The following is a 25,675-nucleotide window of genomic DNA, read 5'->3' as shown; positions in this document are numbered from 1 at the left end:
TACATAAAGTTTGGATGGCTATAAAACTGAAGGTCAGTTACATAGAGTTTGGATGGCTATAAAACTGAAGGTCAGTTTCATAAATTTTGGATGGCTATAAAACTGAAGGTCAGTTACATAGAGTTTGGATGGCTATAAAACTGAAGGTCAGTTACATAGAGTTTGGATGGCTATAAAACTGAAGGTCAGTTACATAAATTTTGGATGGCTATAAAACTGAAGGTCAGTTACATAGAGTTTGGATGGCTATAAAACTGAAGGTCAGTTTCATAAATTTTGGATGGCTATAAAAACTGAAGGTCAGTAACATAGAGTTTGGATGGCTATAAAACTGAAGGTCAGTTACATAGAGTTTGGATGGCTATAAAACTGAAAGTCAGTTACATAAATTTTGAATGGCTATAAAACTGAAGGTCAGTTACATAGAGTTTGGATGGCTATAAAACTGAAGGTCAGTTACATAGAGTTTGGATGGCTATAAACTGAGGTCATTACATAGAGTTTGGATGGCTATAAAACTGAAGGTCAGTTACATAAAGTTTGGATGGCTATAAAACTGAAGGTCAGTTACATAAATTTTGGATGGCTATAAAACTGAAGTTCAGTTACATAGAGTTTGGATGGCTATAAAACTGAAGGTCAGTTACATAGAGTTTGGATGGCTATAAAACTGAAGGTCAGTTACATAGAGTTTGGATGGCTATAAAACTGAAGGTCAGTTACATAGAGTTTGGATGGCTATAAAACTGAAAGTCAGTTACATAAATTTTGGATGGCTATAAAACTGAAGGTCAGTTACATAGAGTTTGGATGGCTATAAAACTGAAGGTCAGTTACATAGAGTTTGGATGGCTATAAAACTGAAGGTCAGTTACATAGAGTTTGGATGGCTATAAAACTGAAGGTCAGTTACATAGAGTTTGGATGGCTATAAAACTGAAGGTCAGTTACATAAATTTTGGATGGCTATAAAACTGAAGTTCAGTTACATAGAGTTTGGATGGCTATAAAACTGAAGGTCAGTTACATAGAGTTTGGATGGCTATAAAACTGAAGGTCAGTTACATAGAGTTTGGATGGCTATAAAACTGAAGGTCAGTTACATAGAGTTTGGATGGCTATAAAACTGAAGGTCAGTTACATAGAGTTTGGATGGCTATAAAACTGAAGGTCAGTTACAAAGAGTTTGCATGGCTATAAAAGTGAAGGCTTCCCAATTATTTGTATGCTTTATGAGGGTTGTTATTTTCCCATTTAGGGAACATATGTATGTTGGATTATTCTCTCTCAGTGATGCATTCATAAAAAGTGCTTAAAAGCTGCCTTCGATTAAAAGATGCCAGTACTTCACATTATGGGACTGTCATTACTTCTTTATTGATCCTGTTCAGTATGTATTTTTTCATGGCAAGTAATGTTAAAATTTTGTCTGCTTACACCTTCAATAAAATTTTGTCTGCTTACACCTTCGATAAAATTTTGTCTGCTTACACCTTCAATAAAATTTTGTCTGCTTACACCTTCAATAAAATTTTGTCTGCTTACACCTTCAATAAAATTTTGTCTCCTTACTCCTTCAATAAAATTTTGTCTGCTTACACCTTCAATAAAATTTTGTCTTCTTACTCCTTCAATAAAATTTTGTCTGCTTACACCTTCAATAAAATTTTGTCTGCTTACTCCTTCAATAAAATTTTGTCTCCTTACTCCTTCAATAAAATTTTGTCTGCTTACTCCTTCAATAAAATTTTGTCTCCTTACTCCTTCAATAAAATTTTGTCTCCTTACTCCTTCAATAAAATTTTGTCTGCTTATTCCTTCAATAAAATTTTGTCTCCTTACTCCTTCAATAAAATTTTGTCTGCTTACACCTTCAATAGAAATTAGTTTCCAAAATAAGGGAGATGATTCTTGTCTATTTATATATGCAAGTATTGAGGCATTGAATTTTTTCACTTGCCATTTCAGAGGTGTGTTTTTTCAAGGGTATTTGTGCCAAGGTAAGTGTCTTTGTTTAAAATTCATATTAATAACGACACAAACAAAACACAGGCCACACATATAATTATGTTATTATAAACAATTATTTAGGTTGGTTCTGATTCCAGGGTGAGATTGACTTTTTTTCTATAATGACCCTTACTCATACCGGAACAAATTTATAGACAGGGACTGTTCAAGTACCTACCCCATCTCAGTTTCTCATGTTTTGTTAAATCGAAGCCAAATTTGATTTTAATTCTTTCAATAAATCACATTAGAAGTAACGATAAAAGAAAAGTCAACCTTAGAAAGATAGAATAGACAACTCCTGTACCATGTGTTACCAAAAAATGATTATAATGAATTAGTATCTCCTACGGTGATTGAACATAGCTTTGTAATTTTCCCGCTGAAAAGATGTTAGCACCAGATATCATCTTTTAGCATCATTCCATCACCAATAGAAACAGTAGTAAAGTATAAAAGATATCAGGTATTGCATGATAGGTGAATTAGTCCCATTAATTTTGGGGTCTAGGTATAGGCTAGGTACTTTGATAGACTCAGAAGGAACTAAAAACCATTTCAACATTTTGATTTACAGAAAAGAAGCATGGTGTTCATAAGGAGTGTATAGGGAAGGAGAGAGAAAGAGGTAAGCTGTGGATTGTTCAGTCACTGAACCAGTCCTTGGTGTAATCCTGTATATTGGTGTTAGTTAGTGTTGTGTATAGGGAAGGAGAGAGAAAGAGGTAGGCTGTGGATTGTTCAGTCACTGAACCAGTCCTTGGTGTAATCCTGTATATTGGTGTTAGTTAGTGTTGTGTATAGGGAAGGAGAGAGAAAGAGGTACGCTGTGGATTGTTCAGTCACTGAACCAGTCCTTGGTGTAATCCTGTATATTGGTGTTAGTTAGTGTCATGTATAGGGGAGGAGAGAGAAAGAGGTAAGCTGTGGATTGTTCAGTCACTGAACCAGTCCTTGGTATAATCCTGTATATTGGTGTTCGTTAGTGTCACAATTGTGTTGTCATATTATCATGTGGTGATGTGTATTTTAATACTTAATACTCCTGTTATTTGCATTTACATATAGAGTACATTTCTTTTGTTAGTGTAGTTGGCAAACCTTTGTGCCTTTCATATATAATCAAGTCTGGGAAATGTTTGCATTGAAAAATTTTATACAGTACAGATTATAATCATTGTCTGAGAGGTGTTTGTTACTATATTTTTTCTATATAAGTAATTAATAAGACTCTATTTTCTGCCACAGGAGCGGGTGCCTCAGGTAGATTTTACTTTACTGTAAAACAGGAAATGTTTGCACTTTCTTAATTTGGCCCTCTTCCAATTTACCCTATTTTGAATATCCTGTCAAATGTAGAGCCTTTCCAAGCCTATGTTTGAAAAAAAATCCTCCATGTCTTTAATTTCCATTTCCATTTTTTGGGAAAAAGGCGAATTTAAAACAAATGTGAATTTTTCCAGTTTTACAGCATATGTCCAAATATGTAATGCTGCCTACTGGTCTACAGATAGTTTTGAAAAATGATTTCCTCAGAATTTTGAAAAATACAATAAATTTTTTTTTATATAACTTTTAAGATGTGTGATGCAAAGTTGAAATTCTTACCTGTATTTACATTAAGTATTAAAGTTTGAATAACATGTAGGTTAAAATTACTCCTACAGTTTTATCTCCCTTGTTGTTATGTATTAATACAGGGGTTTCAAGATCTCAAAATGTCGTGGGTAAAGTACAATTTATTATCGATTAGTCCTACTATCCGGTGATTATGACATCATCATTCGACATTAATTTTGACATCATAATCACTGGAAGGTGAGAATCATCAATGGTAAAATGTAGTTTTGGGATCTCGAAACTCCTAGCCGGCCTGTATTTTGATCCTACTACTTCGTGAGCATAAACCATTTTGTTCTCTCTAAAACAAAATATGATGTTAGACTTATGAAAACATGATGTAGAAATCATAATGTACCCACAAGGGCAGATAACTCTTTAATAAGATAGAGACTACTTTGTTTGTGAGGTGTACAAGTCAAAATTAGAAAGATTTAACTAAGGAGTAACATCTTTAAAAACAGAAAAGTGAATTTCTAGAACAAATTGAAGAAAAGATGTTACAATCTGAGGGGATCATCGATTTGTCGAACTAATCTGGTAACTGGTGAATGTTTTCTCCAAAAATGCTTTCCTGGATGGCTGTGGCATCGATCACAGGGACTATCTAGACTTTAGAAAGGCAATGCTGTATGGAACTGTTAATGGTCTTTAGATAGTAGATTCTAGTTTAACATCACATACAAAAATATAGGTTAACTAATATTGATTATATATCAATATGATCACATTGAAATTTACTGAATGATGAATTTAGAAAGTGCATTTGGGCCTCTTGTTTGCTTTTTCCATTCTAAAACACTAAACTTGTTTTTTTCTTGAAAATATGGTTTGAAAAGCTTTTCTACTAGAATCACTTTGCTTTCATGCATTCAGCATTTGCTTTGGTAATTTGTGGTATTCAAAAGCTTTTATAAAATAGCATTATAATTAAGCATGGATAATTATGGAATCATTTTAGTTGATGCAATAAAGCTATACATTACATTTTGATAGAGCTGGTTTTTGATTCTTCTAATAAAAAAACTGAAACAGTTCATTTAGAAATTATGCATAGAATTTTACATAGAAAATTATGATTCAATGTGAAAATATTCAGTGATTAAATTGATGCTTTTAGAAGTCAAATATCTAGGTTTTCAAGTTCTTCATTTTTTTTTTTTTTTTTTTTTTTTTTTTTTTGCTAATTAAGATAACAAAATACAAGTTAAAGATATTCATTGTATTATTTGAAAATAAAAAAGGGAAAAAATACTTTCTTTAATCTTTATATTGAACAATCTGATAATATTATGTAAAAAGACACTATATCATTGACATAGAGATTCAAATTGTGGAGAATACAACTTTATTACTTTTAATTTGAATTAGAAATATAAGCATTGAATTATGAATACACTTAATAGTTGAAAATATGATGGATGTTTATCTATGGAATCATACTATATCATTGACATAGAGATTCTAACAATATCTGTTTTATCTTTTACAGTGCCGCCGATTCCTCCTCGAATTGTTGGTAAGTTTTCCAGTATATTGGAAGACACATGTTGTAACCTCCCTTTGGCCCTAAGAGTGCACCCTGGCTAGTTTGTTTTTCTTGACTATGGCTTTTACCTCTCAATCACAAAAGGACATTCCTTACAATGAATGTTTTATTTTAATATTAATATTTCTAAACTGTTTAGAAAGTGTCAAAAATGTATGTAGTTTTTAAACTTTAAGAAATTGCCAGTGTATTACCTGTTTTTTTTTTACTCCACAATCTATATCTATTAAATAATGGTCCTAACTATAGACATAACCAGACTTATAATTTATATAACAAAAAAGGAAAGGTTATATTATATTTTCTCTCATGACTTAACAAGCATATATCTTTTATATAATAAGCATGTTTTCTGATGGAAACATACAGATATCCTGGAAATGTAATTATAGCAAATAATAAATATACCGTAGGCTATTAAAGAATTTTGGCAAACTTGAGAATTTCATAAATATTATGCAAATTAAAAACAGTTACTAAGCAAAAATTAGGAGCATATGAATGAAAGCGTCACTAAGCAACAACATTTTTACCAGATTGGAGTTGAAATTAACTTTTGTAACTAGCAGAAAATATTAAAATTTGTTTGTGTAACAAGTTTTGAAATGTTTACTTGCATGTAAATTAATCGTTTTACATGTCACTAAAAACTAGACAGATGATAATACAATTTTCAGACACTTACTATATATCATCTTGAAAAAAGCTATGCCCCGAGCAGGTGAACTTATTTGAAGACTAAACTCATTTCTGTGTAAAGGATACAAATACAAAGCATCTGTTTCAATATTTACAGAGCCTTGTAAAGAACCTCGGAAACCCAGTGAGTTGGTTCAGCATTACTGCTGTACTTGCTGATGCTTATGCTTCCCCAATAGTTATCTGCCATTCTGTCATTCCATGCTAGTGTCCAACTTAGTCTTAAAGCTTGAAATGAATGCCATACGCTGCTGCTTTTTATGACCATCACCTGTCGTTATTGAAGCAATGAAAACATGATACTTTTGGCCGCTATGTATATATCAAACTTTGTCTATGATTTCATCTTTTTCTTAATTTCTGTACTGTGATATGTTGCCATACTCCCATCCTTGGTAACAGGACACTGATTTTGTGCATGAATCCTTTTATGATCAGCCATCATGATTTTCTGTGTTAATTGGGTAAATTCAGTCCTTCTTATAAGCTTTCAAAGTACTTGATTTCTTTCTCAGTTTTCCTTGCCAATTCTTATATTTACATCATGTTGTTGAGAGAACACATTGTAATGGTCAACTAATTGGGAAGGTCAATCTTCGTTAAGTACTTGATTTCTTTCTTAGTTTTTCTTTCCTTGACATGCATCATGTGATTAAGAGACGTTCTAAAGGTCAACTGATCAGGAAAATTCAATCCTTCTTAACTTTTGAAGTTCTCAACTTCTTTCTCTATTTTTTCTTACCAATTCTTAGATGTGCATCATGTGGTTAAGGGAAGAGATTTTAACAATCAAAAACAACTGAATTTAAAACACTTATTAACAAATATATATGTAGAAAACTATAAATTAAGCTTTAATCTCGCTTGCTTAAGATACTTAAACACCACTTAGTAAATGAATCTTTCAGAACAATAATTTCCTGCTTGCTTGGTGATGGGGATTTTACATTGTACTGTCCTTGTATTATAATGATATTGATAATTACCTGCTATAGTAAACACCTGTATAACGACCACCTGCTTAACTAGACCTTTTTGTCCTGGTCCTGATTGGGCATTTTCTGCGTTGGTCTTTAGAAAACAGGTTTGACTTGTTTTTTATTCTTTCACCAATCAGTAGAATCACACAGGACATCTAATTAAGCTTGCATGTGATATTCTGTTGTATTTAATTAATCATCAGTAGTGACATCCGAGATGTTACACGTCAATATCCGACACTTACGACACATGTTGAATACAACCACACATTTCAAGGCAAATGTTTGTAATTATGGTATGTAGCAGAAGGATTTGAGGAAATGAATTTTAATTATAGTGTTTTTATATTTCATCATGTCAATGACTGGTATATTATGTTAACGAGTTGAAATAATCCAACATTACAACATTGACTATTTTATAAAATGTCCTTATTTTTCTCAAGTTATCATTGACCAGTGGTAGCGTTTACAAAATTGCTTTCTGAGACTATTACTCAGCTTTGCAGTAATTAAGGTTTTAGACTTGTTCTAAAATGTTAGTATTAATTTGTATTACACTGTACTTCCATCAGATAATGCCCTTACACATTCACTTCCCCATATGTCCCCTCCTATAAGAGTTATGCCCCTTTGTTTTGTTAGAGTTATGCCCCTTTGTTTTGTTCACGTATGTATATGATATGTTGTATATGTGTGTGTAACACCATGTGACTCCTGTTCAAAGCTGTTTCACACCTTTTGTGTACAGGTAGAGTGAAGGCTCTCTGCGACTACATAGGGCAGCCTGCGCCGGGAGCAGGCAGAAATGTCCTGTCATTCCGCAAGAACATTCTTATAGATATTATCAACTGTACAGACCCACAATGGTGGAAGGTATGTAATGGATTACTCTTTTCTGTAAACTCTAAAATCAGCTGTTAGTTGTTTCAAAGTAAGTTTTAAAATTTTTATCTTTTATGCATGTCAATGCAATATGAAGTCACTTTGCATTGACTTAATTCAAGTTATGTTTATTTTAATTGAAAGCAAAAATGAATGACTTTGAATTAAACAGAGTATTTGAGTTTTAAAGATTTAGTGAACAGACTTCAGTTGTAGTTTGTGTAAGTAAAATTGTAAATACATTCTAACAAGTTCAGATGACTGTTTTTAAAAAATGTGAAATATTGACTTAAATTGTGCCGCTGTCCGTCTTTCAATTTTATCAAAATGGATATGACATTTTCACAGGGAAAGATAGAGAATGCTGAGGGCTGGTTCCCCCAACATCTTGTGAAAGAAGAAAGGGTAAGGAATGCTTGATAAGTGTAACAATTCAGAAAATCTTTAATTTGATTTATTTTGCAAAATTGAATATACCTTTTATAGTTAATACACTGGACACTGAGATAAAGGGAGTTATTGAGTCCTTCTATCTGGGAAAATATTAGGACTTTTAAGTAAGTGTGTGCTTCAGTGAGATGGCAGTAATTCCCAATATTACAAAGTGATAGCATTAACATACCACAGTCTCCCAAATCACATTAGAAAGCATTACCTATGTGGTCCATGGCTGACATAATATATTTTCATATCAGGGCCCAGTTTCACGAACATTCCTTAACATTAAAGAATCCCTTAACTTCTCCATAGGAAAGTATTACAGACATTAATCTGTGATGCTATTCTATGGGGAATTTTAAGTAAAGGAATTTCCTTGCGTCAAGAAATATTTATCACACTTGGACTGATATTAGATTCAAATTAATATGTAAAGGTATGACACAAAATGACGCTGGATGAATCTTGACTTTCTGAACTCATAATTCACATATTAAGATATTAAGTCAGATTTGAAGTCCTAACAAACACATGTTAAGATATTTACTGAAGTCTTCAACAAATGTTAAGAGAATTAGTACTTGTTACAGCTAAATGGGCTAGTGTGGATGAATCTGGATTACTATAACCTATTCCATTGGTAGGTGTACCGTGTGGTAGCAGTTTGGCATGGCATCCTCTGCTGCTGCATATTCATCCTCACACCTCACTACTTATCAAATCCCAAAAAATTACAAATCATCATCGGCTTCAAGGCATCTTGTGATGTTGTGATGTTTATGATTGGGCAAGATATGTTTACTTTTAACAGAAATTTCAATTGGTAAAATAGAGTTAAATATATTGTTAAATTCCAAAAAGCTTAGGAAATGTTCAATAAGGATGATTAGATTGTTTTGTATTCATTCATTTAGTTTAGTTACTGAAATACCTGTATTTGATCAAAGTTACTACACAGCTTTTGATTATAATTAATCTCTCATTCTCCAAACAAGGAAGCATGGTGTTTTTGGACCTCCCCGGACACAGAGCATGTACACGAGTGAAGAAACTGATGCATGTTTTCGGTGGACTTGATTTATATCACTTTTGTTTTATCAACTGTCTTACTTCAATTAAAAAATGGAGTAAGGGGTACCAAGTGATTAGATTAACTAGACTATTACCCCTATAATTTCTTAATGAGCTGTTCCAGTCTTTGAACCTGATGGTTCCAATGTGCCATTTCGGGGGATGACTAGCATGGCAATTAGTTTATATGACAGCTATGTAGGATCCTATGATATTAAAACACCGGATCTATAAAATCTCATTGATTTTAAAGTTTAATACTATTGTAGTCAAAAATTCAAGATCTAGCAATGTAAAAGAATCAGTAAGATTATGAAAAGTGATATGCCATATTGTATGCTTATCTGTAACAGTTAACACGGAAGGATTCCTATGTGGATGTACAGATTAATGAGAATGGACGCGTTACATCACCCCCACGGCCCCACGCCCATGGGGGCGAGGGCTACGTCAACATAGAGGACAGGGGTCTCACAACATACAAATGGTAGGTACACCCATGTGGTGAGGGTTACGTCAACATAAAAAAATTATATTAACACAAAAAATAAGGGTCTCTAATTAAATATATATATTGTAGGTACACCCAGGGGTGAGGCCAATGTCAACATAAAAATATGTTAACATAGAAGTGTCTCTAAATAAACATATGTTAGGTACACCTAGGGGCGTGGCCTATGTCATCATAAAGAATTATGTTATACAGAAGACAGGGGTCTCTTAATAAACAGATGATTGGTACACTCTGGGGATAAAGACAATGTCGGTGTAAAGGACAGGGGTGTCTGAAAGTTGAGGGAAATGTCAATGTAACTGACAGAGGTCTTCGATCAGATGATAATGCCTAACTTAACTTATCTTTGCAGATAATGTGTGTTGTATTCCCTGTAATATGTATATAGGTTGTGCAATCAATCGTCTGAAACCTTTAACTGCTTGTAACATGTTGCTTTGTGTTACCTCCCTTTGTATGGCTTGTGTGATATGGTGTACATTTGTTACTATTTTTGTGTGTTAATGTATGCTTTGAGTGAGATAGAAAAAGAACCGTTGCATTTATGATGTGTATCTTTTGTGAAAATTACTCACCTTAAAACCACATCTCAAATTTTTCCATGGGTAATGTTAAGATATTATGACTAAGGGTAAATGTAACATGAATGTTGATAGGAATGACATTGTGATGGTGATATTATCTGAATGGTGATTTTTGTATAAAATTTATTTCCATTAGACTTCATGTTGGCAATTTTAGTTCAGAGAGGTTATCTTAATGCACAGAGGGTTTAGTATCATATGATTCCATGTGACAATTTGGTTTTGCCTTTGTGTATTCCAAGTTAATTTTTTTGTGATTCTCCTTATATTAAAAAAAAAGAAAAAAAACCAGACAAAAATTATTTAACATTAAATGTTTCTATATTGACTGAATTCTCTCAGTTTTTTTGCATATGTCCAAATCCTTACATAAAATATATCTAAAATGAAATATGGTGGTCTGTAGTGCTTGTGTAATCTATTTTGTGTGACTGTACAGGTTTGTGGGGAACATGCAGAGGGATGCTGCAATAGATCGACTAAAAGGACTACAAAATGGCACTTTCCTTATCCGAGTCAGTGAGAACCCTGGCCGTAGGGGCGAGCTCTCACTCAGCATCAAGTAAGTTCCAAATTTAAAGAGATTCCGTATGTCTAGTAAACTATTGTTATACAATTTGTATTTTATTGTGAATTGAACAGAACAGTCTGTATAACTATATTGAAATATTGTGCAATCAAAGTTTTTAAATTCTAAATTTTCTAATTACATGTACATAATAAATGTAAATATAAAATCAATGATAGGGAACAGTATTTGATCATCATTCATTTTCATGAGGGCCAAAATGTTGCTCAACTGAAAGTTGATTTTAAGGGTTTTATCATTATGTTGTTAAAGATTCAAACCTATCTTGTATTGTATCACATGACATCTGCATTCCTATATTTCAGAATTTCATTCTTTATTGCTAAAATTAAGTCTGTACTGTAATATGTTTTTACTATACAAGATACAATAAGTTTTATTTAGTGTCATATACATACAATGAAATAACTTTAGCTCTATAGAGCTATTCTTACGACAAACAAAGGTATAAACATTTTATAACAACAAAGGAGATTGTATTAATGTAAAAGATAGGTCTGAATTATTTTGTGATGTAAAACTGCTTTAATTTCAATACCTCTGGATATCTAAAGTTTCAAAATTTATACAAAAAAAATGATATAAATTAATTGTAATTATTCAGAGATATTTGGCAAAACTTTAGAGGAAAACAAGAGCACATCATATTTATGATTCTGCATAACAGTTTAAGATATTCTTACAGCTAAAGAAAACATTGTGACTGAAATAAATATGGTATTTGAATTCACATAGATTTTGATTGTATTGGGCCTATATACATACTACATGTAGGATGAATTTGTTTGAGTCTGTATTGACCATATAGTGTTGGCTTAACTCTTGACACTGCAAACTTGTCATGGTAATAGTGCCTTTACTATGATTTAAAACAAATTCAGCAGAGAAATGGACTTGCTGCTGATATTATGAAATGCATAATTCATATACCTATATAATAGATTTGATTGCTTAAGTGTTATGGTTGGCTAGATATCTTCTACTTATATATCTATCTTTACTGTGCATGTCTTGTCTACCGACTTCTTGTTGGCCAGTTCACTGTGGTATTGATTTATCTGATGTCCAAATTTTGAGGTCTAGTAGGGCATGTATAAGCCGGTCACTGGTTTGTTTTCTCGGAGTGCTCCAGCTTGATTCGAATGTAACTTACAGAGTTATTGCCCTTTACAATAATAATAATTATGAGACCTTGTGTACACAATAACTTGAGTAAATATGAACCAAGCTTAATGAATCTTTGTATGGAGACTAACATTGGAAAGGTCTTGGATGAGTTCAAAAATCAGCTTGATTCAGCTGTAACTTAACTAAAGACTTATTGCACTTTGCAATAATAATTATTGAACCTTGTGAACACGATAACGTGAGTAAATATGCACCAAGCTTAATGAAACTTTGTATGTAGACCGATTAGATCAATATTCCTAATTCCTGAACAAAAGACATCAGTTGGCTTGTAAATGACATACCTGATTTGTAATCAAATAGTAGGTGATGATAAGGCCCATGGGGCCTTGATAATTTGTATTAGATATTAGGTGATGTTAAGGCCCATGGGCCTCTTGTTTAAGTTTAGAAGTTCTGTTTGTTTACGTACGATAAGCTACAAAGGTCGTTTAAGGATTTATCAGGTTTAGGGGGTGAAAGCAAGCTGGAGAATGTAGAGGAAACCACTTTGTAGGTACTATCAATTCCTGGCAACTGCCCTTCATGAGATTCAAACAGGAGACTCAGGCGGCTGTATATAGCTAGTGGTAAGTTAACCTCAGCTTCAGGTTGAAGGTCTAATTTGATAAAACTTGATACATATACTCACATTCAGCAGATGTGCACTGTACTACATCTATTAGAACCCCAAGGTCAACCTATATACAGGAATGTTACTGATATATACTGTTTGTACCACCCTCACCACCTCCCCGTGGCATGACCTTTGCTTGCTTGGTTTGGACATTTCCTTCTGTTCTTTCTAGATATGATAACCAGGTGCGCCATATCCGAGTGGAACGCAATGCTGAAAATTACTTTTTCTTGGCGGATACCAACTTCTTTAAGTCTTTGCCTGTGAGTATGATCTGCACAAAGGATGAAAACTTCTACTAATCCTGAGCGATATTGTCACGATGGAAAAGTCATACTTCACATTGAGCAGAGATATTACATCATTTATACTGTATATTTTCATTACAAAATAATTGTCCAAATATTTGAAATCACAAATTTGTCTGCAGGACACTTCAGAACATACATTTGATAAAAAATCCAGCTCCATTTAAAATTTGTCATTCTCTCAAAACTTTAAAGAGGAAATCATTTGATGTAAACATGGAGTAATCTCTAGAATTAAATTGATCTACTGGTATGAGGTATGACTTACCTCTGTGACAATGTAGCGACACTCATTTGGTGAGACGCCTAATTGACCATTGTCTAAGGTGTGTTTATTTTTAGAACATCTGATGGGGTCAAGAATATCAAAGTCCACAAAGAGGACAGCTACTTTTGTCTAAACGTCGATAAATATTTTCATACTTTAAAAGTAAGTATGGTGAAATATTTTTATTAATTTTTGGTTTGTTACTAGATCTAACTCATCATTAATACAGATTGTCATCATCTAACATGAAAAGTCTGTTTTTTGCATTCCGATTTCGCTGAATAATTCAGAAGATTTGGCAGATATATGTTACTTAAATTTATCACTACTTTGTTCTTCTTCTGAAAATAAGTCTGGGGAGGCATTTAAATCAACACATTGTTCATTGTGGATAATTATGTAAAGTTATAGCTGAAGGTAAGTTTTGGAAAAATAAGGTCATTATATTGAAATACTTGGGTCAGGTTCAAAGTCATACATATCACTTAGGTCAGGGTCAAGGTCACATTAGGTCAGAGGCAAGGTCACACACATTATTTTAAAAGTCAAGTTCCAGCCAGTCAATTGAATGTCTTGGAGTATTTGTATAATTGGGATGGAATATTTACAGCATGTTTTGTTTACTGAAGGTCAAAGTCACATTAAGACAAAAAATGAAATTTATACTGTTAGTCAGGTTACAATTTTGTTATCTGATCATACAGCTGATATTTAGACTATTCAGAATAGCTGAACATTTCGGATTCTGTCTAAAACCAGTGTAATTGTTTTGGTCTTTTCAAAGTCTACGTATTGTCTGGTTGTTTATTTTCGTTGGGACAAAATTTTGTAATCTCCTCTATATTACTTAATATCATTCTTGCCATTTCATTTTGCAAAAATTAACTAAAACAAAATTTAAAGCAACTATACAGTAATAAAAAAAGTTGATGCCATGGAATTATATTAGTATTGAGCATATACAATGGACCCCTGATCAGATGGGTGTCGAAAGTCCTCAAAACGCATAGTCCGGACAGAAATGTCAGATTACCATGACGTTTTACACATTGACTTTCACTAACATCTCAGAATTTGGCAGTCAAAAAAATTTGTAATCTGGGTGGTTTAGGCTGGGATCAATCAACCAATCTTTAACTAACCAAAAGCCCTTACGCTTATGTGATTGAAGGTGTCCAGATTATCGAGGGTTCACTGTAGATCAGAAGTATCAAAATTTTCTGTTTTTAACTATTATATACAAATATGGTCAAACATCTGCTATTTGGCCTTGTAGACTGCTATTGTAATGTGATCAAGTGTCATAACCTTGATTGAAAGTAATTATAATAGATACACAGTGTTGTCTATAACTGATATACACAGTGTTGTCTATAACTGATGTCTATAGCTGACATACACTGTGTTGTCTATAACTGACATACACAGTGTTGTCTATAACTGATATACACAGTGTTGTCTATAACTGATATACACAGTGTTGTGAATAACTGATATACACAGTGTTGTCTATAACTGATATACACAGTGTTGTCTATAACTGATATACACAGTGTTGTCTATAACTGATATACACAGTGTTGTCTATAACTGATATACACAGTGTTGTCTATAACTGATGTCTATAGCTGACATACACTGTGTTGTCTATAACTGACGTACACAGTGTTGTCTATAGCTTACGTACACAGTGTTGTCTATAACTTATACATAGTGTTGTCTATAACTGACGTACACAGTGTTGTCTATAACTGACGTACACAGTGTTGTTTATAACTGACGTACACAGTGTTGCCTATAACTGACGTACACAGTGTTGTCTATAACTGAAGTACACAATGTTGTCTATAACTGACATACACTGTGTTGTCTATAACTGACATACACTGTGTTGTCTATAACTGACATCCACAGTATTGTCTATAACTGACGTACAATTTGTTGTGTATAACTGAGGTACATGTTGTCTATAACTGAGGTACACAGTGTTGTGTATAACTGATACAGTGTTGTACACACAGTGTTGTCTATAACTGACGTGTTGTCTATAACTGACATCACAGTGTTGTCTATAACTGACATACACAGTGTTGTCTATAACTGACATACACAGTGTTGTCTATAACTGACATACACAGTGTTGTCTATAACTGACATACACAGTGTTGTCTATAACTGACATACACAGTGTTGTCTATAACTGACATACACAGTGTTGTCTATAACTGACATACACAGTGTTGTCTATAACTGATATACTACAGTGTTGTCTATAACTGACGTACACAGTGTTGTGAATAACTGAAATATGGTGTTGTCTATAACTGACATACACAGTGTTTTTTCTATAACTGACATACACTGTGTTGTCTATAACTGACATACACAGTGTTGTCTATAGCTGACGTACACAGTGTTGTGTATAACTGACATACACAGTGTTGTCTATAAATGACATTCACAGTGTTGTCTATAACTGACATTCACAGTGTTGTCTATAACTGACATTCACAGTGTTGTCTATAACTGACATACACAGTGTTGTCTATAACTGACATACACGGTGTTGTTTATAACTGACATACACAGTGTTATCTATAACTGACGTACACAGTGTTGTCTATTACTGACAAACACAATGTTGTCTATAACTGATGTACACAGTGTTGTCTATTACTGACAAACACAACATTTGTCTATAACTTATATACACAGTGTTGTCTATAACTGCTATACACAGTGTTACATATGTATCTATAACTGACATACACAGTGTTGACTATAACTGACGTACAAAGTGTTGTCTATAGCTGACATACACAGTGTTGTCTATAACTTATACACAGTGTTGTCTATAACTGCTATACACAGTGTTACATATGTATCTATAACTGACATACACAGTGTTGACTATAACTGACATACACAGTGTTGTCTATAACTGATATACACAGTGTTGTCTATAACTGATATACACAGTGTTACATATGTATCTATAACTGACATACACAGTGTTGTCTATAACTGACGTACCCAGTGTTGTCTATAACTGACGTACACAATGTTGTCTATAGCTGACGTACACAGTGTTGTCTATAGCTGACGTACACAGTGTTGTCTATAACTGACATACACAGTGTTGTGTATAACTGACGTACACAATGTTGTCTATAACTGACATACACAGTGTTGTCTATAACTGACATACACAGTGTTGTCTATAGCTGACGTACACAGTGTTGTGTATAACTGACATACACAGTGTTGTCTATAACTGACGTACACAATGTTGTCTATAGCTGACGTACACAGTGTTGTCTATAGCTGACGTACACATGTGTTGTCTATAGCTGACGTACACAATGTTGTCTATAACTGACGTACACAGTGTTGTCTATAGCTGACGTACACAGTGTTGTCTATAGCTGACGTACACAGTGTTGTGTATAACTGACATACACAGTGTTGTCTATAAATGACATTCACAGTGTTGTCTATAACTGACATACACAGTGTTGTCTATAACTGACATACACAGTGTTGTCTATAACTGACATACACGGTGTTGTCTAAACTGACATTCACAGTGTTGTCTATAACTGACATACACAGTGTTTATAACTGACATACACAGTGTTGTCTATAACTGACATACACAGTGTTGTTTATAACTGTTGTCTATAACTGACATTCACAGTGTTGTCTATAACTAACGTACACAGTGTTGTCTATAACTGACATACACAGTGTTGTCTATAACTGACATACACAGTGTTGTCTATAACTGACATACACAGTGTTGTCTATAACTGACATACACAGTGTTGTCTATAGCTGACGTACACAGTGTTGTTTATAACTGACATACACAGTGTTGTGTATAACTGACATACACAGTGTTGTCTATAACTGACATACACAGTGTTGTCTATAACTGACATACACAGTGTTGTCTATAACTGACATACACAGTGTTGTCTATAACTGACATACACAGTGTTGTCTATAACTGACGTACACAGTGTTGTCTATAACTGACGTACACAGTGTTGTCTATAACTGACATACACAGTGTTGTCTATAGCTGACGTACACAGTGTTGTGTATAACTGACATACACAGTGTTGTCTATAACTGACATACACAGTGTTGTCTATAACTGACATACACAGTGTTGTTTATAACTGACATACACAGTGTTGTCTATAACTGACATACACAATGTTGTCTATAACTGACATACACAGTGTTGTCTATAACTGACGTACACAATGTTGTGTATAACTGACATACACAGTGTTGTCTATAACTGACATACACTGTGTTGTCTATAACTGACATACACAGTGTTGTCTATAACTGACGTACACAGTGTTGTCTATAACTGACGTACACAGTGTTGTGTATAACTGACATACACAGTGTTGTCTATAAATGACATTCACAGTGTTGTCTATAACTGACATTCACAGTGTTGTCTATAACTGACATACACAGTGTTGTCTATAACTGATATACACAGTGTTGTCTATAGCTGACATACACAGTGTTGTCTATAACTGACATACACAGTGTTGTTTATAACTGACATACACAGTGTTGTCTATAACTGACATACACAGTGTTGTCTATAACTGACATACACAGTGTTGTTTATAACTGACATACACGGTGTTGTTTATAACTGACATACACAGTGTTGTTTATAACTGACATACACGGTGTTGTCTATAACTGACATACACGGTGTTGTCTATAACTGACATTCACAGTGTTGTCTTATAACTGACATACACAGTGTTGTCTATAACTGACGTACACAGTGTTGTCTATAACTGACATACACAGTGTTGTCTATAACTGACATACACGGTGTTGTCTATAACTGACATACACGGTGTTGTCTATAACTGACATTCACAGTGTTGTCTATAACTGACATACACGGTGTTGTCTATAACTGACATACACGGTGTTGTCTATAACTGACATACACGGTGTTGTCTATAACTGACATACACGGTGTTGTTTATAACTGACATACACAGTGTTGTTTATAACTGACATACACGGTGTTGTCTATAACTGACATTCACAGTGTTGTCTATAACTGACATACTCTCAGTTCCATAAGTCCCACCCATTAGGTTTTGGTGTGATAAACAATGTATGTATAAGGCCTACTAGATCCTTACAATGTAATTTACACGCAGGACTTGGTGGAGTACTACCAGCAGAACTCGCTCAAAGACAGCTTCCCAGGCGTGGATACTACACTTGTGTATCCTTTCAAGACACAAGTCGGCGGTGCTACTGGACCAGGTATGTACTCTCCCTTTTGGGATAGGATAAGTTTGATACCTTTGGGGAAAAAAATGGTCAAATAGCCTTGTTGACTGTGTTTGTCATAGTTTATGTACTCCTTTTCTCGGAAAACACAAATGTCTCAAAAACTTATGATCACATGACATTTGTAACAGGTATCATATTAAGTAGCTTCAACCTTCACCTGTATTCCTGGATAAAGCACCAAAGATGGTCACCGTAAATTGTGATTGGTTGATTGTTCACATGGAGGCGGAAATTAAACTATAAAGTTAAGTCTATTCCTGATAACTGAAAAACTGAAATAATGAGGATGAAATAATAAGGTTTGGTTGTGTTTGATTGATAGGTCCCCGTTGTCTTGGTTACGCTATAGCGGTATATGATTATGCAGCTACAGCTACAACACAGTTGTCTCTGTGTCGCGGAGACAGAGTGGCCATATTCAGTAAAACAGGAAGTGACAAAGGCTGGTGGAAGGGAGAGCACTGCTCCTCACATAAAGTAAGTAACAACGGAGATAACTGATCCCCAAAGTAAGTAATAAGGGAGATAACTGATCCCAAAAGTAAGAAAAAAGGGAGATAACTGCTCCTACACATAGTAAGTCAAGAGAGACAACTGACCCCAAAATAAGTAATAAGGGAGATTACTGCTCCTTGCATAAAGTAACAAGGGAGATCACTGACCAAAAATGAGTAATAAGGGAGATTACTGCTCCTTGTACAAAGTATTATTCACAATGTAAGTAACAAGGGAGATAACTGAATGAGTAATAAAAGAGATAGCAGCATCACACAAAATAACAAGGGGAGATCATTGCTACTCACACAATGAAAATATCAAAGGAGACAAATGTTCCTGACACAAAAGTTGTTAAATAGAACACTGATCCTCATACAGTAGTATAGCGCTTGTTAGATAGTATTTCATGAACAAAAACAATTCATTGTTCATTATGCTAAATAAAAAGAAAACACATTCCTCAGGTAAATATAAAAGGAAATCATTGTTCCTTATAGACAGTAACAATGGAAAAAACTCTCTTCCTGTAACAAAGCACTGAACAAAGAAGATCAGTGATAATTTGCATTACAAATGATATTCTAATACAAAGATATTAGTTTTGGTCCATTGTATTGTATATTTAATATATTTCTATATTTCAGGTCGGCTACTTCCCACTAGCTTATGTCAGAGAAGAGGACGAAGAATGATCCACAATATTCAAATTCAATATGTGAAATTGCACCACCTGGTGTTGGAACAGAGACACTGTTGATCAGGAGAGACAATCAGTGGGGATATTCAAACCACCCATGTAATGGGTCATCTGCTTATGTATTGTGTGAATATTGGATTAATATCCCATTATTTATAATATTCATCTTAGATAACCACCTTGCTATCTGTCTATATGGAAGATTCCTGTTGGAGGTTATCATAGCTCAAAGCTATGTAAACTCATGGTGATGTACATATGCAGACTTGTTGCAGACTACAAATTGTGGGGCATCATTCATATAGTTTGTGATTCACTTGAGTAACGCACAGTATAACCATAGGGCAGTACAGACAATACGTGGCATATCACACTGTGTGTGCTAGTGTACAGACTAAGTGGGACACGAAACAGTGGCACAGTACATAAGTCTATACTGTTACAGGATATGTGGCAAAGTGCACATGTTTTCAAGGTTACTGGAGTTGTGACATAGTACACAGGTCAACAAGGTTACTGGAGCTGTGACACAGTACACATGTCACCAAGGTTACTGGAGCTGTGACACAGTACACATGTCACCAAGGTTACAGGAGTTGTGACATAGTACACAGGTCACCAAGGTTACTGGAGCTGTGACACAGTACACATGTCACCAAGGTTATTGAGTTGTGACATAGTACACGTGTTACTATGGTTAAGACAAGTGTGCAATTGTTACCAAGGTAACAGGACATATAACACATTACATGTGTCACCATGGTTACTATAATTGTGACAGTGTACTGTGATATTTAGATGTGTCCTTGACTGAGAGCAATAATAGATAAATAATGACTTATGTGAGGACCTAGTTGGACATAAATCTTTACCTATGTGTGAACTAATATGCTAACATAATTCTAGCCTGCAGTTCAATTCAAGCATCACTACTTCAGAATACCCAGTCAGCCTTTTATGCCTCTCTTGTTAAATGGTTTTCATGATGACCTGCATTCTTACAGCACATCGATGCTACCTCTCTACAATTTTGTCAGTAATTGGACTGGAAAGTATTTATGCTAACAGTGTAGCAAATCATTGGTGTCGTAGTCATGTACTTGTGGTAATACTTATGTTACAAAATTTGATGGCAGAATATTTCAATAATTTCACTGGTGCTTTGTATTGGTATTCTGTCCTACAGACTGAAGGGTTCAGTTATTGCTTCCATTGTTTACAGTGGACATTACAGAGAGACCTTGTATTTAATCTTCATTTAACCCAGTCACAAACAGTGCTGAACAGTGCTGGCATATCACAGATGTGCTATACATGGTATATACATACATATATATATATATATATTATGTGGGCCGTATGTATATATTTGCTAACATATTAAAATATAACTGGTCCTTAATTTTAATACTAATTATAAATAAGCACATTCTCTCTTTGCTGTAATGAGCACCCAGGGTATGTAAGAAACATAATCTTAGGGAGTACGGTAAGTTAATGGCACAGCAACGCTCTGGTTCAAGAAAAATTTGTTTTCAAGTCTGTATTATGACCAAGTAGCAACTAAAATCCTTGTTATTAAGATTACAAGTCAATGGATAATGTATAGCTGACAATGAATGTTGTAATTTGACTCATGAACAAAACATTGGGAAATTTCCTTATTTTAAGTGGAAATTGTGAAATTTTTAACTTGCGAAAACTACAAGCTATGTGGTTATTTAAGCATTGAATGTCTTTCAGTTGGCATTCATAGCCAATATGAATGCCAACTGAAATATGTTCAATGCTTATATTTACATGTGGTTACCATTTTATGATGAAATCCCAAGGAATTTTGCCTCTATAATGAAATAAACGTTTGTTATCATCATGGATGGAACAGTCATTTGAACAGCTGCCTTCCGTGATCGCTGGCACGACAATTATGACGTCACAATGATAATGACATCATAATAAGGGTTTGAAGTTCATTGTCTATATGACTGCCAATTGGGCTTGGTAAAGTTACATAGTGGGACTGCAGTGAAAATGTAAATATTTAGAAATAATGTTGTCATGGAGAAGGGAGAGATATACATGTATATTACACCAACAGAAGGGTGCTGACAGGTATCTTACAGCCGATAGGGTAGGCAAAGAATACAGTGAAACCGTGTCAATTTCAACTTAATTAACACTGAAACACCCTTTCTGATTTGGACCTTGTTAATATATTTAACTTTTATTTTAAGTATTAAGTTGGTCCCGACCACAATTTTAAGGATTATATTTCAAGTATTCTTAACTCAAATACACAACCAGATACTTAATTTACTAGACGTCTTACCAAATCTGTTGCCTTTGAATTTACATGTTATCACTGTGTGTTAATTAACGACTCTCCGGATACTCTTCTAATGGTAAAGGTCCTGGTCATAGACAAGAGGTCACAATATTATAATTTATTGAGGTCATTCAAGAAATTATTAATAAGAGTTGATTATAGTGACTGATCACAGTATTTAGACAAGTGACAATTAAGTTTGGTGAAAATATCACTACATATACATGTAGCTGAGTACACCTTTCAAAACCAGTTTCACCTCATGTTTTACATTTTCAAGTATCTGAGGAAACCAAATAAACTGTTGAAACTGTTGCATAACTGGAAAGAGGTATCTTTCCGTTAAAGGCCCACTACCTTTCCGAAACGGCTTTTGTTTTTTTTAATTGAAATGTAAAACGAGATTGAGAAATTTGTAGAGTCACTAAAGTTATTAACTTACCGCTGATACTATACCTGTAATCACCTTCTAAACAATTAGATTTAAATAAATTAAATTTTATTTTTTATAACGCGGGTCGTATTATGTTTCCCAGCGTCGTCCTAATTACCGAGCGGTAGTTAACTATCACTGTGACAGACGGCAAAACATTGAAAGGTAGCTTCACTGTAACATAGCTTTCGGGGGAAATCTTGCATTTGTTTGGTATTGTAACCTCATCTTAGGCCATCAATTTATATTTCATGATGTTATTAACGTTTTTTGTTTCGGAAAGGTGATGAGCCTTTAACTATTTATGTATAATAAGCTATTACAGGGATAAAGATATGCCATACATTATTTGTGATTTAGATATTTTTAGGACAGGCCAGTTTTATTATATAACAAATGTGCACAGTCAATGTTTCTATTCGTAACTAGCTATACATTGATAGGCTTGTACAAGGAGAGGAGAATTGAAGTCATGTTAGTCTCACTAATTTACAGTATAATGTGATCATTTTTATATGAAAAATGTGAAAAAATAATACTTATGGCCACTACAAGAAAAATCTTAATTTGATGATATTGATTATGAAAACTAATTAAGACACAAGCTTTCAAATATCTTTAATTCATATTACAATGTATTATAAGAAATGTTTTATATTTTATTATTATTATTTCTGAAAATAGGAAATTTTTTATCAGCTCTTTATTTCTTCCATAAACTTAGTGTATATTATATATAACTTGAAACTTTATAAGTCATGCAATCATTGTAGTACAATTATTGTTTAAGTCAAATGATTGTACCTAGGAAGAACATTCTCCTAGTTGGAACAATTATATCCTGATAATTAGCTAGTATTGGTGTGCTCAAATTGTTGTGCTTTACCAATTTTAACTTGGTAGCTTAAGTATGAATTAACACATCAAAACTTATTACTATTTCAAAATACAAGCTTACAGAATGTTTAATTAGTCCAGTCTTAATTCAATACTAACTGTACTCATACAAATGATTTACCAGTACCCCTGAAATATGTTTGATTATAATAATAAATGAAGCATATTTACTACTATGTTTTATATCGTGTAAGTGCTATAACTGGTTACAGATTAATATTTTAAGAAGCTGGTGAACGATGCATAATAATGATATGTACAGCGTCATCATAACCAGATAATTTTTGTTATGTCACATCCTTGAACAGCAACGCTTACGAATACGTGAATAGTGAACTTCTTCCTATCTCTACAACTAACAACACAATGAGATTATAGATAATTACCTTATTGATGCTAGTTACTCATTACTTAATTAGCAAGCATTCCCTGAGCCGTGTTGACTGAGGAATAAGTTCACTTTAGGTATTGTTTGCTGTTACATTGTATTATATAGAGTGTAAGGCATTGTTCTCTAATATTACAATAAATACAATCTTCAATTAACGTCAAGTTTTGATCATTTCTGTCACTGACTGTCATGTTTTGCATCTTGAAACAAGAGGCCCATGGGTCTTAACGGTCACCTGGTAATTGATACAAATTAGTTATGTCATTTACTAGCCAACTGATGTCTTTTGTTCACGAATCAGGAACATAGATCTAATAGGTCTACATACAAAGTTTCATTAGCCGCGGTTTATATCTAATGAAGGGCAATAACTCTGATTTTCAAACTCGTACAAGATCTTTCCATTGTTAGTCTACTTACAAAATTTCATTAAGCTCGGTTCATATTTATTCAAGTTATCGCCTAGACAAGGTCCAATAATAATTATTAGTGCAAAGGGCAATAACTCCGTAAATTACTGTCGAATCAAGCTGGTTTTCGAACTCGTCCGAGATATTTCCAATGTTAGTCAATATACAGAGTTCCATTAAGCTCGTTTTATATTTACTTAAGTTATCGCGTTCACAAGGAAATGTTAACGCACGACGACGGACAAAAGACTATCGCAATAGGTCACCATGACCTATGGTCAGGTGACATAAAGTTGATGAAACTGAAACTTGGTACTGCCATACACCCACTGTATCCAAATTCGAATTGTAAAGTTGTATGATTATATAACACCTATATAACATCAATACAAGGCATATAATCTATATAATGTATAAAATCTGTACAATGTATAAAATCTATACAATATATCACTTATACAATATATAAAAATGTACAATGTGTCACGTTAATACAATATATAAATCTATACAATGTATCACATATTTATACAATTGTCATATCTTTACATTGTCACACATCTGTACCATACAATGTTAGGAAGCCTCTTGGTGCTGTCCCCTGGTCGAGACACCATATTCTAACCCCTGCTAACTGGTACTCTACATAAAGGGAATGGCAAAAACATGTCAGTGTAATGATAATCGGGTGAGGTGTGCTGCCTATTGTCTTTCGTGGCATGCACCATCAAAAGGGCAAGATGACCGCTCTTATAAGGAGAAGCAACGCAAATATAAACATTCATACATTCACAAACAAAATGTACGCAGTACAATGCATACAGTGGCGCCCTTCCTTAATCACCCTATCTGTTCATAGCTCGTTATGCATAACCAATCAACCATACAATGTAATGCATCAAATGGATCGTCTCCCGAGTCTATACAATTAACACATCAAAATTACATGTTGATACACATTCACGCATATTACATGCATTGTATACCGATACACATGTATTTCCAATATGCCATGTTTTATTTCTGATGCATATATAAATATGAAATCTCATATAAACAATTTGTCTCTTTTACAATGTATCCTAGCTATTCAATTTACCTTACAATCGAGTCTAAAAACCAACTAAGATACAAAAAATGGTGTTTGAAGTCAAATGACCATTTTATACTCGTGCTATTTAGGACCCGGAGAAAGTGGTCTCGTAGAGGTCTTGTATAAATAGGGATATGGTCTTGATTCAGAGGTGGTTGGTAAGACAGGTTAGATATCATTTATACAATGTATCGTAACCAAACATTCACATGGTATCTCATCCATACAATGTTTGACATACATGTAATATGTTTTAAAT

General features: G+C 33.8%; 1 protein-coding gene across 8 annotated transcripts in view; it reads left to right on the top strand.

The window, feature by feature from the left end:
* The window catches only part of LOC138321057 (guanine nucleotide exchange factor VAV2-like), a 52,656-nt gene extending 28,588 nt beyond the window's left edge, over nt 1–24,068 (top strand). For 3 of the 8 annotated variants that reach the window (XM_069264462.1, XM_069264458.1, XM_069264463.1), the window contains 13 exons: nt 1,969–2,000; nt 2,588–2,638; nt 3,259–3,273; nt 5,123–5,149; nt 5,976–6,002; nt 7,610–7,734; nt 8,092–8,148; nt 9,606–9,739; nt 10,790–10,912; nt 12,916–13,006; nt 18,533–18,641; nt 18,994–19,148; nt 19,814–24,068. In XM_069264462.1, coding sequence (XP_069120563.1) covers nt 1,969–2,000; nt 2,588–2,638; nt 3,259–3,273; nt 5,123–5,149; nt 5,976–6,002; nt 7,610–7,734; nt 8,092–8,148; nt 9,606–9,739; nt 10,790–10,912; nt 12,916–13,006; nt 18,533–18,641; nt 18,994–19,148; nt 19,814–19,861 — 994 coding nt within the window. In that variant the 3' untranslated portion in view covers nt 19,862–24,068. Of the gene's footprint in view, nt 1–1,968; nt 2,001–2,587; nt 2,639–3,258; nt 3,274–5,122; nt 5,150–5,975; nt 6,003–7,609; nt 7,735–8,091; nt 8,149–9,605; nt 9,740–10,789; nt 10,913–12,915; nt 13,007–13,377; nt 13,482–18,532; nt 18,642–18,993; nt 19,149–19,813 lie in introns of those variants that run through there. The other 5 variants (XM_069264460.1, XM_069264461.1, XM_069264464.1 and 2 more) reach the window with 5 other exon arrangements.
* Nucleotides 24,069–25,675: the final 1,607 nt, after the last annotated feature.

Source organism: Argopecten irradians, chromosome 4, assembly GCF_041381155.1.
Source record: "Argopecten irradians isolate NY chromosome 4, Ai_NY, whole genome shotgun sequence".
NCBI lineage: Eukaryota > Metazoa > Mollusca > Bivalvia > Pectinida > Pectinidae > Argopecten > Argopecten irradians.
The sequence above is the reverse complement of the archived record's forward strand: the minus strand, read 5'-3'. Positions and strand labels throughout refer to the sequence as shown.